The 16,206-nt window shown below is 41.7% G+C and overlaps 1 protein-coding gene across 1 annotated transcript in view; it reads left to right on the forward strand.

Moving 5' to 3' along the window:
* LOC149167849 (uncharacterized) overlaps nucleotides 1-12,478 on the forward strand; it is a 174,082-nt gene extending 161,604 nt beyond the window's left edge. Inside the window, exon 4 of the mRNA XM_089431609.1 lies at nucleotides 12,119-12,478. Within this exon, the coding sequence (XP_089287735.1) occupies nucleotides 12,119-12,154 (36 nt within the window). The 3' untranslated portion in view covers nucleotides 12,155-12,478. The remainder of the gene's footprint in view (nucleotides 1-12,118) is intronic.
* Nucleotides 12,479-16,206: the final 3,728 nt, after the last annotated feature.

The raw sequence follows: 16,206 nt of genomic DNA on the forward strand, positions 1-16,206 counted from the left end.
GTTTCTGGTCAAATGACTCATCTGATTGGAGCATTATATTGTTTGTCATCCATCTTGATGCTTTTAGAGTAGAAAAAGTGGAGGAATCAGCGTACATGACCCTTTTTACTAGCAGGACCCAATTTGACAAATTGGGGTCTGAAACCTTGTAATATCCTGTTTTAGAGTTTTTCCCCTTTACCCCAGTAAACTCCAACCAAATACGCACAAATAATATAATAACCAGGAAACTCGAAATGATAAAAATAACAGTGGTGTAACATATAATAATATAAGCATGAAATATAAGTAGATACTTGAGAAATGCAGAGAGAAACGCTAAGCCATTTTATTATACTGAGTAATGGAATGAGTACAAGAGGTGATCAGAAGGATGGCACCTCGACTTGCACCAGGTAAGTGAAGAAATACACTCAGAATAACAAAGGAATGGCCTCTGTGTGGATGCTGCTGGGAAACTGCCGTGCTGCTGTTACTGTTGGAAATCAAATGAGGATTTGGGGTTGTTCCCCTCTTCAAAAAATGCTGAAACTCTGAAATCCGCCCCTACTCAGAAAACCCAGAAAAACCCAGAAAGCTTTTCTGAAATGGCTGACCCCCGAAAATCGCCCTTTGGGGAATCACGCAATCCCTCAAGGTCCTGCCCTGCCACTGAATAGAATCCTCCAAAATACTGCTTGAAACTCTACCAAACCCCTCCAATATGCAAGAGATGATCCCTTGCTCAATATCCCAGCTCAACTCCTCCACAAATCCTCAACCCGGAACTGCTCCTAGAAGAACTGCGTCCCTCTCTCTCAAGACTGCGCAGTCTCCCAATGCTCAGCTCCACCTCAATGCCAAAGATCGAAACTACTGCAAAAAGACTGTTGAAAATACCTTGCTCGAGTAGGCACTCGAAGTCCCCGGGGCTAAGGGTGAGATCTTTGAACGGAGACACTCAGTGCACTAAACAGTGCTGCAGATAGGCTAAACAGCCAGCGTGCTCCAAGTCGAAGTGACTAGCTCAAATGCTCATACTGGAATGACAAAATGAGGGGGCTCCTCTCTCCTTTATAGCATTGGCCTCTCCTAATCCCAAGGCTCACCTCCTCCAATGTAATCCCCTCTTGCCACGTGTTCCCTTTCCATCTGCGCAGTCCCTCCAAGTGTCTGCGTGGGCCCCATCTCTGCGTGGTCCTTTGGCCCCCTTGGCTCCCCTTTAAGTCACAACGTTGTGCTATTAGGAAGTGACTTTTTATTCTAAAAGTGAGTTATGTCCCCTTTTCCTCACCTTTTTATTTACAAATAACTACAGAAGGCAAAATTGAGCAAAATCGAATATTCTAATTAGCCATGGCTAATTAGGAATATTACAGTCTCCCTCGGCAAAATGTTGCTTGTCCTCAAGCAACTGAAGTGACGGATGCTGCAAAATTTTCTCACTCTCCCAAGTGGCATCCTCATCCGGTAAATTCATCCACCTCACCAAGAATTCCTGGACCGTCCTGCTCCGTAGCTGCCCACTGACATAGTTACGCAAGTAGCCCTCCAGCTACTTGTTAACTATCTCTGTCTGCCCATTCGTCTGTGGGTGATAACTGGTACTCGGTGTCAACTCTGTCCCCACCAACCGGAAAAGCTCCTGCCAAAATCCGCCCATGAAACGGTTGTCCCTGTCACTGGTGATGGTCTTGGGAAGACCATGTAACCTGAAAATCTCTCTGAAGAACAGCTCGGCCACCTGCGCTGCTGTGTAGTGTGCGGATATGGTGAAAAAGTGTGAGTACTTTGTCAGCCGATCAACGACGACAAAGATGCAATCCTTGCCCTGTACCATGGGCAACCCTGTGATGAAGTCCATCGAAATACACTCCCATTTCCCCTCTGGAATGGGAAGAGGCTGCAATAGTCCTGCTGGATGGTTCATCTCCCCCTTGTTCCGCTGGAAAACGTCACACTCTCGGACATGCTGGAGTACGTCCTCCTTGAGGCCCTTCCATGAGAACCTCTCTCTAATGGCCCTGTAGATTTTGGTAAACCCCTGATGACCTGCCAATGGTGAATCATCTGTAGTAGATGATCTCATCGACCACCCTGTACCTGTCATCCACTACATGCCCATCCAAAACCTCACATGCAAATCTGTCCTTGGAGTACTCCACTAAGAGTCGAGCCTTCCAGTCTGCGTCCAAGCTCATAAGAGACAACGTGGCTGGCCTTCGTCAAAGGGCATCTGCTACCATGTTGTTCTTACCCTTGACATACTCAATGTCAAAGACATATGCTTGGATTTTGTTGATCCACTTCTGCTGCCTTTCCTGTAGCTGCTTCTGCTTCAAAAAAAAACTTGAGGCTGTTGTGATCAGTCCTCACCCTGAACCTGTTACCCACCAAATACTGCCGGTACTTAGCCAATGCATGCATGATGGCCAGCATCTCCTTGTCTTATATAGAATACAACCTCTTGTGCGGAAAGAGCTTCCGGCTCTCAAAGGCTATAGGGTGACCTCCCTGCATCAACACTGCGCCAATCCCCTCTCCCGACGCATCACACTCCAAAACAAATGGCTGCGTAAAATCTGGAAATGCAAGCACTGGGCAGCTGCTCATAACCTCCTTGAGCCTATCAAAGGCTCGCTGTGCTGTATCCGACCAACTGAATGCATCCTTCCTCGTCAAATCTGTCAGGGGTGCACCAAGCTGTGAGAAACCCTTGACGAACTTCCGGTAGTAAGTACAAATGCCAATGAATCCTCGAAGTTCCGTCACGTTTCTCAGCTCCGGCCAATCTCAGATGGCCCTGATCTTCTCGTCATGGACCCTCACTCCATCCACTCCTATGATGTGTCTCAAGTATAACATCTCCGTCAACCCGAACTCACATTTGGAGAGCTTGACATAGAACTGTTGCTCCTCCAAGATGCGCAATACTGTCTCAATGTGCTGGAGATGCTCCTCCCAAATCCTGCTATAAATGAGGATATCATCAAAGAACACCAACACAAACTTCCTTAAGTGACTGTGGAAGATGTGATTCATGCAAGATTGAAATGTAGCTGGGGCGTTGGTTAGCCTGAAGGGCATCACCAAAAGCTCAAAGTGCCCATAGTGACACCTGAAGGCGGTCTTGGGAATGTCCTGTTCCCTCACGTGAATCTGATGGTACCTAGATCTCAAATCAATCTTTGAGAAGAACCGTGCTCGTCTCAACTCATCCATCAACTCATCGATCCTGGGTATGGGGTATCTATTCTTCAGGGTTTTCTTGTTCAGGGCCCTATAGTCAATGCACATCCTCAATGTGCCGTCCTTCTTCTTCACCAACACCACAGAAGAAGCAAAAGGACTCGTGCTCGGCCGAATGTGCCCAAGAGCCAGCAACTCCTGAATGGCCCGCTCAATCTCATCTCGATAGGCCTTGAGATGCCTATAGGGGGTAGTAATCACTGCCTGTGTGCCCTGCTCAAGCTCAATGGTGTGCTCAAACCCCCAGTCCGGTGGCTGTCCCAGTGGAATATCCCCAAAGACTGTGGCATACTGGTCAAGGGTGGCTTGTATCTCTGGGTGCACCGCCTGCCCTGTTGTCCCTGCCTCTGATTCACGCAGTTCCACTGCCCACCCTATGTCTCCCTTCCAGAATACTGTCTCCATTTGATGAGCTGAAACAGTCTGAGGCGGGTATGTGTGTTGTCCCCGTATCTTCTCATGCCTCCCTGTCTTCTCATCATCCCACTCCATCTCTAGGGCCTTCCACTCTGTAGTGACCTTCCCTAGAGTGTTGAGCCACTGAACACCCAGTACTATGTTGGTGTCCAGAATATTGACCACGAAGAAGTGGTCAGTCAGTGTGTAGGTGCCCATTGTCACTGATAACTCTGGAACATAACGAGCACACACCATGGTCTGATCTCCTAGGACCAAAACTGAAAATCCATCGAAGCTCTCTGTCGGTACACATCTCCGCTCAACCATCTGTGCATCGATGAAGTTGTGGGTGGTCCCACTGTCAACCAAAACTGATACTCGCTGGCCACGTATTGTCCCCCATACGCGCAGCGTCAAATACTTGGGAACTCCTCGCAATGCTGCAAGGGCTCCTCCGGTAGGTGCAAAAGCTACACCACCTGCTGCTGGTGGTGGAGGCGGCAAGGGACCCTGCATAGCATGACTATCTCCTACCTCCACATCTTCCTCCTCATCCTCTTCCCCGCTGCTCTTGGAAAAGATCTCAATAAAATGTGCTTTGCCAGTAGCACATCTATGTCCTGGTGCCCACGGCTCCTAACAGGTGAAGCACAACCGCTTCTTCTTCAACTCCCTCCTGGCATCATCATCAATCTGTACCCGTCCTGGATTCCCCTTCGGAGGCAGAATCCTCACATCCTTCCCCTTAGGCTGAAAAGCCTGTCGCTGGGGGTAAGGTGTCCGGGTCCTGGGTAAGACATCCTGTAAGTCTTGGGTCCTGCTAATAGCATCCTGAAGGGTGGTTGGTATAGCGGATCTGACTAGACCCCGAAGTGGCTCTGCTAACCCCTCAACATACATGTAGATCCTCTGTGCCGTGGATAGATTTGGCACCATCACTGAAACCCTCAAAAAGTCCGCAATGTAGGTCTTTGGGCTCCCTGTCTGTTTGAGCCTCGTCAGCTCAACAAAGTGCTGTTCTAGATCCCTCCGGTCAAACCACTCCATCAATCTCCTGGTGAACTCGGCATACGTCGTCACTGTGGAATGCCCGAGTGTAACCATCCCATGGAAGCACCAATCTTGGGCCTCACCATCCAAATGTAATGTCGCCACCTTGATGGCCTCTATCTCCAACATCTGGTTAAGCTGGAAATAGATGTCCAGCTTCTCCACCCAAGACCTTGCCGAACTGTTTGATGAGCCATCAAACGTAGGAAAGTGAAATCTACTAGCAGTGTGGTGGGTGTCTCCATCGTGATAATGAAGTATCCTCTGTGATGGTCGCGAGGTCTACTATCTCGCTGGAGCTGAACAAAGTCTCTGAATGAGAGAGCAACCCTGAACTCCTGCCCATAGGCCTGGTACTTCGCAAAATAATCGCCCATATGACCGGGCGTTGCCTCTCGCTGTGCTCCAGCCCCCATATCTGCTCCTTGGAAAGTGGGCATGGTAGAGCATATAGGGGCATGTGAGGCCACTTGCTGAGTAGTATCACGCTGAGTGGCACCGTGCTCTAGAAAATGGCGAGATTCACCCGATCCCTCTCCAACCTGGAAAACTCGTGGGCTCTCACGCTGTCTAGCCTCCACTATCGTGAATCTCTGCCCCATCACCTTGATTTGCCTCGACAGATCTTGCACTGATTTGAGGAGCATGTCCGCAAATTTCTTCCCCTCATCATCTGCCATCGGATTCTCTTGCTCTGCGTCCGCCACAGGCTCCTCTTGTCCTGCGTCCACCACAGGCTCCTCCTGTTCTGCATCCACCACCAGGGCATAGTCTCCCTCTCTGTAGGTGTTCTCCAACCTACACCCAGCGTCTCTGTATCTCCTACCTCTGTAACAGATGTAGGGCTTTTCCCCCAGTGTCATAGATTGCTAGCTCCACAGGCTAAGCCAGATCTATGCTCGGATACCACTGTAATATCCCGTTTCAGAGATTTTCCCCTTTACCCCAGTAAACTCCAACCAAATACGCACAAATAATATAATAACCGGGAAACTCAAAATGATAAAAATAACAGTGGTGTAACATATAATAATATAAGCATGATATATAAGCAGATACTTCAGAATCGCAGAGAGAAATGTTAAGCCATTTTATTATACTGAGTAGTGGAATGAGTACAGGAGGTGATCAGAAGGATGGCACCTCGACTTGCACCAGGCAAGTGAAGAAATACACTCAGAATAACAAAGGAATGGCCTCTGTGTGGATGCTGCTGGGAAACTGCCGTGCTGATGCTACTGCTGGAAATCAAATGAGGATTTGGGGTTGTTCCCCTCCTTAGAAAATGCTGAAACTCTATCCGCCCCTACTCAGAAAACCCAGAAAGCTTTTTTGAAATGGCCAACCCCTGAAAATCGCCCCCTTGGGGAATCACGCAATCCCTCAAGGCCCTGCGCTGACATTGAGTAGAATCCTCCAAAATACTGCCTAAAACTCTGCCAAACCCCTCCAATATGCAAGAGCTGATCCCTTGCTCAATATCCCAGCTCAACTCCTCCATAAATCCTCAACCCGGAACTGCTCCCAGAAGAATTGCATCCCTCTCTCTCAAGACTGCGCAGCCTCCCAATGCTCAGCTCCACCTCAATGCCAAAGATCGAAACTACTGCAAAAAGACTGTTGAAAATACCTTGCCCGAGTAGGCACTTGAAGTCCCCCGGGGCTAAGGGTGAGATCTCCGAATGGAGACACTCAGTGCACTAAACAATGCTGCAAACAGGCTAAACAGCCAGCGTGCTCCAAGTCGAAGTGACTAGCTCAAATGCTCATACTCGAATGACAAAATGAGGGGGCTCCTCTCTCCTTTATAGCGTTGGCCTCTCCTAATCCCAAGGCTCACCTCCTCCAACGTAATCCCCTCTTGCCACGTGTTCCCTTTCCATCTGCGCAGTCCCTCCAAGTGTCTACGTGGGCCCCATTTCTACGTGGTCCTTTGGCCCCCTTGGCTCCCCTTTAAGTCACAACGTTGTGCTACTAGGAAGTGACTTTTTATTCTAAAAGTGAGTTATGTCCCCTTTTTCTCACCTTTTTATTTGCAAATAACTATAGAAGGCAAAGAGCAAAATCGAATATTCTAATTAGCCATGGCTAATTAGGAATATTACAAACCTTCCAAGAGCATTTTGAGACATGAAATGACGTTTTTTCGGGGTAAACTACGCTGCTTTAGCGCAACACCTTTTTTTCCTATTTTACACGTAGAGACCTTTTCAACGAAAGGAGAATTGCATCAATCAGAGTTCGTATGCGAAAGTTATGCAGTCAGAAGTTGATCTTCCTGTTTTGACCACCATAATTCGAGAGGATGCCATGTCAGCTCCCATTATTCATGAAAAAGGGGCTAGCCACGTGATTATGATGAAGAAGATTCTAGAAGAGTCTATATTGTAACTCTTGTCAAGAGTTGAAGTAGTCAAACCTAACCATTAGTAGGCTATCGAGCTGTGTTATAACCAGGCCACTAGGAGGAAAAGAGGTTCCATTCTTTTGAATGTATTGGTTCCATATTTGAGCAAAAATAGCCAAGAGGGATAGGAGATAGAGCACACAAAGAGGATTTGTGCACTGTAGTAGCCCACATGCCACAGGCCATACTTCTTTGTACTCAGACATTTTCTATTCAAAGAAAGAGAGCAGAGTGACCTCACCTTCCAGCGGGGTTCTTCTCCTGAAAGGTTTTCCTAGGTCATATCTTGTGTCAAATGTGTGTGTGAGTTTTTATTTCACTGTTTTGTATTTTTTGCATAAGTTCAATTCACATGCATATGCTATTAACATTAATCTGCAGATCTATAAATCAAAAGAGAAATAACATTGTAATAGTGTAGATTTTGGATTTTTTAAGTATAATTTTATCAGATTTCTTCTTATGAACTATCTAGTGGAATATCCATGGCAGTTTACGGATCAATGACCCTGGGAAAACCTCTAAGGGAAAACCAGTGAGAGAGGGGAGTTTTATTATTCTTCAGAGAAATTTACAGCAATAAATGCAGACTTATCTCTTGGAAATTGTGCCCAGATTTTTTAGAAATTTGTGCCAAACTTCCTCTTCAAATTTTTTGCCTTTGCTGCCTTGTTTATGGTGCCCTCCTTGCCCAGAAATGTGTGCCACTTGTACGAACAAACAACAATGAATGCTGTACAATCCCCTCGAATTTGATGCCCAACCAACCTCGAATTTTGTGCCACTATCTGCCTCAATTTACGCTGAGCATGCTGTATGAACGGTGCAATTAATGCTTGTACTTGCCCTCGAAATTCATGCTATATCTTGCTGCTAAACTGCTAGAAAAGCTCCTTGAAATTCATGGCCTCTCAGCGTTGAATTTTGTGTGCCTTCTTGTTGGAATTCACAGTCCTTCAATTGTACCTTTTTCCCTTGGAATTTGTGCCTTTGCTGCTCTCTTTCTCTTCAACGCAGATCCTCTTGTGTGTACTGTTATGTAAATTCATTGACATAAATAATCAAATATTAGTTATGTTAAATAATCATTAAGTTAAGTGAAAAGGCATGTCTAAAAGACATGCCCAGTCACGAAAGGACACCTGCTTACGTATATATAGGCGGGTCCTCATTGTAAACAATCATCACATATACATTTTATCTATATAATAAATTATTATTATTAAGTACTTCGTGTATTTTTACATTCAAATCTCCAAGCGATCAGTTTTTTTGCTTCAGTACCAGTTTTTATGCTTCAGTGGTATCAGAGCCATGGCGCACAATATAATGATGCTAGTCTTTGAACATTGTTCACAGCATAATGTGCCATTACGTTCATGTCCTGAATGCTTTGAGCAATTTAGTAAAGTTCAAGAAGCATTTCAGCGTTTAGAAAAATCATTTCTAGAAGTTAAATCATGTAGAAGGGAAATCAATAATAAGGGAGATGACAGCAACAGTGAAGAAATGAAACTAGGTGAAGCAGGAGAAGAAGATTTTGACCAGAATGATGATAATGAAAATGAAGACGTTGTAGAAAATGATCAAGATAATGATTCTGATGAAGCCGATGTAGATCAAGATGAGGACTTAAAAGGTGATGATGCAGAGTGTAAGATCCACAGAATCCCTACCGTGAGAACACAGCCAAAGATTTGTGAAGAATGTATAGAGGAAAGAGAGAGCTCTGGATTGATGTGTAAACTGGAATATAATAATGAGGAAATTCGCGTTTATCTTATCCGAGGAAACGAGCCTCCTAGGTCTATTATGGTTGCATTTGGCACAGTGTCTGATGCTGAAGAAGAAATTGATGATGTCTTCTTAAAGACAGTCGAGAGTAATGCACTCACACAAATGGCTCTTTGCGGAATTCCAAATATAAATAAAGCCTTCATAAAATTAGTAAACATTACAAGGTTTGACATAATTAAAGGAGTATATATGGACGAAGAATGGGCGCTGGATACAGAAGGTGTCAATCTGTTGCCTGTGTTGGGACACGAGGATGTGGATTTTACCAAGATGACGGGTAATCACCTGTGCGAGGTCATTGAGGTGCTGGGCATCGAGGCTGTGAGGAAAGATTTGCTGGATGAGCTCTGTTTTGTCATATATTTCGATGGTTCTTATGTGAATTACAGGCACCTGGCCATTCTATGTGACACCATGGCCTACCGGGCCCATCTGATGTCCATCACTCACCAGGGCATCAATCACACAGAGAAAGGACCCTTGATGAGATGTCCGTTTGAGGAAACTGTGGATATTCTCATGGTCGCTACAACGTATGCCGAGAGCGATGCTCTCAAGGGTGTTTCCAAGAACATCTTGGTCGAGCGCTTGCACCTGTTGGGATAGGCAACTGTTCCTTGCCCGTGAATTCCAACTTGTTGGAAAATGCCGTCGAAATTCTAGCACCCAACTACATGGATTCAAATGACTTCACAATTACTGGAGCATCTGCGTCTCCTATATCGTCTTCTTATCTTGGTCTTATCACGTCCCCTGATGCCCAAAGTTCCCCTTACATAGTTGCACAATTCTTTCCTTACGTGGGCAGCCTGGGATTGTCTTCTGGCTACAACCCAACGACCCTGGATTTTAGTCCTTCATTCACCCTCCTACAGTCCTACTTCTCTTGGTTATAGCCCAAGTTCTCCCAAATACAGCCTCCGTCGCCATTGTGCCCCCCGACCACACATTTTTGCAGATTGTTGTCCCCACAAAACCACACACACACACAAAAAAAATTGCCGCCAAGCGTCTTAGCCGGTGAGAGGGTCAACAGACGTGATATGGGTTTGGGTGTCGATTCATACGGCGTTACGGACCCACGTTATAGCAACATTAGTATATAAAGGTGTATATTTATGTTTCATTTATTCCCATATATCCTCCCGTCAGTCCCTGACGCCCTTGGCCTACACTGTCGTGTCTGCGTCCTACCTCGTGTCGGTTCACCGCCAGACTCCCGTCAAAATCCGTCTTCTTCCACTGCAATTCCGATTCATAAATTAACACCTAACCCACCAATCACGCTCCCCCGACAGTTGGTTGAACCTGTTCGTAACAATATAGTTACATTGTAATAACCATTCGAATAATGGTTACATTTAAACCTGTTCTTAATTATAACTGGTACTAAAACCCATTCCAATAATTATATATAACATATAGTTATAATATAAATAATTATTTAATTAATTAAAAAAAGTATTAATTAAAAAAAAATTATTAAAAAAAACTTAAAAAAATAAAATTATATATTTAAAAAAAATATTATTATTATTATTATTTTTTTGTTTTGTTTATCCAAGGGAATTTTATTGATGAGCTACATGACGAAATGATGCCGAGAGTATATACATCGAGACGACAGACACTAAGTGAAGAAAATCAACAGTATTAAAGCTTTGAGGACAAAGCTTCCGAAGGAAGGGCTATGTGATGAATATAATTCATAACAAGTGACATAAATAAAATTAATGTAAATATTAAATAATCAAATATTAGTTTTGTTAAATAATCATTAAGTTAAGTGAAAAGACATGTCTAAAAGACATGACATGCCCAGTCACGAAAGGACACTTGCTTAGGTATATATAGGCGGGTTCTCATTGTAAACAATCATCACGTATACATTTTATATTATAATAAATTATTATTGTCAAATACCTTGTGTATTTTTACATTCAAATCTCCAAGTTATAAGTTTTCTTGCTTTACTACCAGTTTTCATGCTTCATGTACTCTCTCATTTTCTCCAAAACTTGTGAAGAAAAATTGGTGTCTCTTCCCCTTCCTTGACCTTTTGTCTTCTCAAAGTGAAACCCTAAGATCCAATCACTGAGATTTGATCTTGGCCATTGAGATCAAGAGTGGATATATAACTTCTCATTGACACACTAAAGTCACTTAGACTTTAATACTCATAAAGTCACTTTATCCCCTCATCACCTTTTTCATTAATTAGACCAAAATGTCAATTTACGACTTTAATGCTCATAAAGTCATTTTAATTATTTCTCATAAAGTTAAATCAAGGGGACACTTTTTCTAACTTTATTTGTGCCAGTGAATTCGGCTGATTCGAATTTAGGTTATTCATGTTTTGTTTATGTTAACAATACACATTATCTGGTTCCTTGTTAGAGGTTGAGGATGGCATATCTTTTTTTTAGTTTGTAACTAGGCTGAGCCTAGGCCATGGCCGGGCCATCTATTGGATGGAAGTGCTGCTAGATCTAACCACTAGGGGATATTGTCACCAGCATTGTGCAAAATTCCATCAAACTTGGACACCCCTTGGATAGCTTAATTCCCCCAAAAGTGGCTTTCAACCTATCCCCATGAGTTTTGAACTTGAGACCTCATTATGTGCATCCATTATTACTATATGCATATTCCAAGCGGACTTGATGTGTATAAGATGGATGAGCTAGGAATGCTGCCAGAATCGTAGCCATAGTTCAGGGTTATCTTGTCAGCCTGTTTCCTTTGTTCCCTGGACTGTAGCAGCATAGTAATTGCAAGTATCCAAATGGCAATATCAAACATTGATTTCAGAGTACGACCAACTGTATTGAACTGATTTTCTAATGAAGGTTTCTTTGGAATTTGGGTTTCCCAAAGACCAACCAGTCTGTTAGAAAGGATAAAATAAATTTACTGTATATAATGGACAGAAATGGACAAACTTCCTTGTGACTTATTTATTTATGTCAAGCAAACTTAGGAGTTTTGAATCACAATTGCAGGACTTGTATCCGTGATTTTCTTTTCATTAACAGAATTTACAGCCTCTGTTAAATATTACTTTTTGTTTGATGAACATGATTCATATTCAAATATCTTCTGTAAATTTTATTTCTTTTAAAACCTATTTCAAAATATCAGGGGACTGGTAAGTGCCAATATAGCATTTTAGCAAAATTTTAATGATGATGGTGACGTAGTATTTACTAATTGATTCTGCATTTCCATGAACAGGCTGAGAAAGGCTTCAGGGACCAGAACAGGAGATGAATTTTTCTGCATGAGCACTGATGTTCAATTCCTAGCTTTGTTTGAGCTTTTTGTCATGACAATCTAGTTTTAACATGTTTTGTCATTTCAAATCCTTTTTCTGAAGCTATTGTCTACTTGTCTGTGGATTTGTATGGTTTATTCTCTGATGCCTATGGTTATTTTCTAATAGGAAGAGTTCTTATGTTTCATTTCTACTGGGTTCATGAGAAAAATAACAATACAAAGTATGTAAAATGGGTAGTACATTGTTTACATTTGAACCTTATTAGGATGTATTCATTAGCTACTCATCTCAATGTATTTCCCAAATCAGTTGGTCAATCTCCTTGTATCGTTATTAAATTAGTAGCTTGACTTTACATGTTTACGTATCAAGATTGGAGACAATATTGAATGATTTTTATTTTGTAACATTTGAGCTGTACATAATAAATATTCAATTGTTGTCATTGTTCTGCTTTTAGTTGCTTAATAAATATTTCAATTACAATTTTTTTTGTGGTGTTGGTAGAAGCCTTTTCATCCTAGATATTCTTCAGGAATACAACATTTCTGTCTCTTCAATCTCGATCTTTTCACTCTCCTGTCAATAATTTTATATGTGCACCATCCTCTTGTTTTTAACAGTTAGAAGCCCCTTAAGGAAGGAGAAACCAGCTAGCGAACCCAGTAGTTATTGGGATAACTCCAGAAGCAAAGCCCCTTTAAAAGCAGAGGAGTAACCCAGCTAGCAAAACTGTGCTACATAATTGAGATATTCTTCTATTCAGGAATACTTTGTTGCCTTTAATAATTGTTCCTAATTTGTTAATCTGAAAATAATAAGTATATACAGATGACATGGACTAAAGGAACTTTGTTTGAGAGCAGATTAAGTCGTTTGGACCAATTAAATTGTATATTCTGCCATTAAATATATCCTTTTTCCCTGAATTTACTTTCTTTTGAAGAACATGCAAGTCCAGTCCTATCGTAAACATGCATATATCATATTGTTTGTCTACCTCTTCAAAACTTGGTTTTGCTTGTAAAGGGTCAGCCTTAACTTCAACCCAGAGAGGTCTACCTTGTGGTTGTTTTTGTTCTGCCTTGGCCTGTGTTTCCTCTTGGCTTTCTATAAGAAGCTTAAATGAGTTATCCTGATTTTGATGAACTTTCTTTATTTTAATAACATTTACCCTAATGTTTTTCTATCCACATCTTTTTGCATTTCTTATCATGCCTCTCTAGAGGGCTTCTAAGTTCTTTATAATTTTGATGCTAGATCACAGAGATGCTTATTGAAAGCATATCTTACATCTAAAAGAATATTTTTATAAATACTTTCTTCTAAACTTGATTCAATAGTTCAAAAGTCATTGACGTTGGAAGTCCTTCCTCTTTCTTGATAAGATCAGATAAGACAATATTTTTAATGTCCAATGAAGGACAACTAAAGTAGATCATAGGAATTGTTAGATATAATGATGTCCATACAAATTAGGAGCCCTAAACTGTCTCCTATAAAAGGAAAGATGCAAAAAATAAAGTGTGAATCAAATCTAAACCTCAAAGAGTCTAACTCTGAGCTACAAAGTGGGAGGCCAATCTGGGATAAGAATATCCACTATGGGGGCAGATCCAGGATCTAGAATATAAGCAATATTACGTGGAAGCCAGAGTCTATTATATCTCTCTCTCCTACCATTTGAGGCCAAAAGGAGAAAGATCAAAATAGAGTGTTGTGTAGTAAAGCTAGAGAAGGACTTGGACTTTGTAACATTAGGGAAATTTTGAGGTCTAAAATGGACCTCCTAAGGAAATTATAAAATAATAGTTGAAATAATCAAATAAGATTAGATTACATCATCAAATTTTAGAGAGAAAAAAAGAAAAACTATTTTTTCAACTCGTATTTTCAACTTATCTCCCTATGGGTTTAGTCAAATTTCGAGTAGAAACACTTGTTGGATGCAGAATTTGATTCCTCATACAAGGAGTACCCATGCTGCATACTTTCGATGGACCTTGCTACCCAAAAAATGAGAAATACATGAAAAACATGATTGCAATCACGTTTTTTTCATGTATTTCTCATTTTTCGTGTAGCAGGGTCCATCGAAAGTATGCAACATGGGTACTCCTAGGATGAGGAATTAAAGTTTACATCCCAACGAGTACTCCCACTCGAAATTTGAGTAAAACATTAGGGAGATAAATTGAAAATACGAGTTGAAAAAGTAGTTTTATTATTTTATTATTTTTTAATGTTTTTACTTTTTTACTCCAAAAATGGTGAATTGTCCCCCATGGTTGACATCATCATCTTGAATCTAATTGGTTCTTATAAATTTTATTTTGGTTGTACATTTTTCTTAGGAGGCCCATTTTAGACCTCAAAATTCCCCTAATGTGTGCTACACTTCGAGGAGGTGGTCCACAACTAGGGCTTGGACGATATCCTTTCACTGTTGGGATGATTCATGGACTGACAATGCCACTGAAGTCTCTGTGAAGTGTGGGTGGTCCTCTGGGTCCACATTGACTTGGAGTGATGATTTTGGATGCGCAAGAGGAGGACTGGAACTATGTTGTTGCTTAAAGGAGGTGGTCTAGCATTGAAGATTGGATGGTCTCAAACTGTTGGGATGGGATTTGGGTTGGCATTGTTGCTAAGACTTCTGTGAAGTATGCATGGTCCTTTGAGTCCTCACTAAGGTGAATCTTGTTGCCACCTATGGAGACCCCTATTTAAAATTTTGGGCAAGATACACTAAAACAACTAAAATCCTTGAAAATACGTCATTTAAGGGTAAGTCATGTGCTCTCCCCACTTTTTAAATATGCCTCTTGATTCTTTGAATCTCATCTAGGGTGGACCCCTAGAAGTCCTTCAATACTTTTGTAATCTCTTGCCCCCCTAGCTTAACGAGATTAATCTTTTTCTTTGATTTCACTAAGTTTCGTGGATGATGGAGAATGGCCTGGCTAAGAAAAAATCAATTTTCTAAATTCAATTGTGAGAGGGTTCCTAAGTGGAAGGAGAAAATGTTGAAAGAACTGTGAACAATCATGATCCATCTTGCAAGTTGAGATAATTGATATTTTGTTATGGGTATGAAGCTCATTTGGGGAGTCGAAGCTTTAGTGATCATGACTGACAAATCTTTGCCATGGTGATTAAGATCGACGACTAATATTCCATCATGGGGGAGAGCCTTTTTGGGAAACGAAAGTATGAAATGTTACAAATGGCCCTAATTAAATCCATTGAGACTAGATCAACAATGGATATGACGTGGAAGATAGAGTTCGCTGGGGTGATTAAGTGTTAGAATGTTGTGAATGGTACAGACTGGATCACCCATATAAGATTGATGACTAGTGTTGCATCATGGGATAAGGGCTTTTCTAGAGTCAACAAAGTAGCAAATGCCATGAACAACAAGTTTGGAACCTTATTGTTTTAGATTTAAGTTGGAGGGTGCATCACAAAAGTGTTGAAAAGTGTTATTAGGTTCGGTCTTCATAGTGACATGTGTAATTATGATTTTATGTAAATTGATGTAAAGAAGAAATAAAATTATTTTTTGTAATGCTTGATTCATGGGTTTCATGATCAAGGAATTTTATTTTATAGTTAAGACTCCCATTATGAGTCCTTAGGTTTGGTCATCAAGTAATAAAGTCTAGTGAAGTCAATGTCATACTTGAAGGTCAAATCAAGGAGGAAGTCACGGTGAATCTCAAGCTGAGTTTGAAAGGAAGAAGACTCCACATAGAGTGCAAAAAAAATTCAAGGTTGAAAGTTAGTCAACCACATGTGTTAGGGTTTTTGAAGCAGGCTGAAAGTTGCATATTTGTTCCAAGAGACCGAAATTTTGAAAGAGAGCCGAGAAGGGGGAAGAAGAAAGGATGTTGAATTTCCACGATCTTGGGTCTAGGATAGAGTCTTAGAATCTTTGACACTACCAAACCAATAATCTCAACAGAACTACTTTGCACAACGGAACAATATAAAGCAGTAAATCACACATGCACAAGTATAAGTAGTAAGGGCTACGACTGCC

The sequence above is a fragment of the Pinus tabuliformis genome, chromosome 5_1 (assembly GCF_031772625.1).
Source record: "Pinus tabuliformis cultivar Carrire ecotype Pingquan chromosome 5_1, CPIR1, whole genome shotgun sequence".
In the NCBI taxonomy this organism is placed as follows: domain Eukaryota; kingdom Viridiplantae; phylum Streptophyta; class Pinopsida; order Pinales; family Pinaceae; genus Pinus; species Pinus tabuliformis.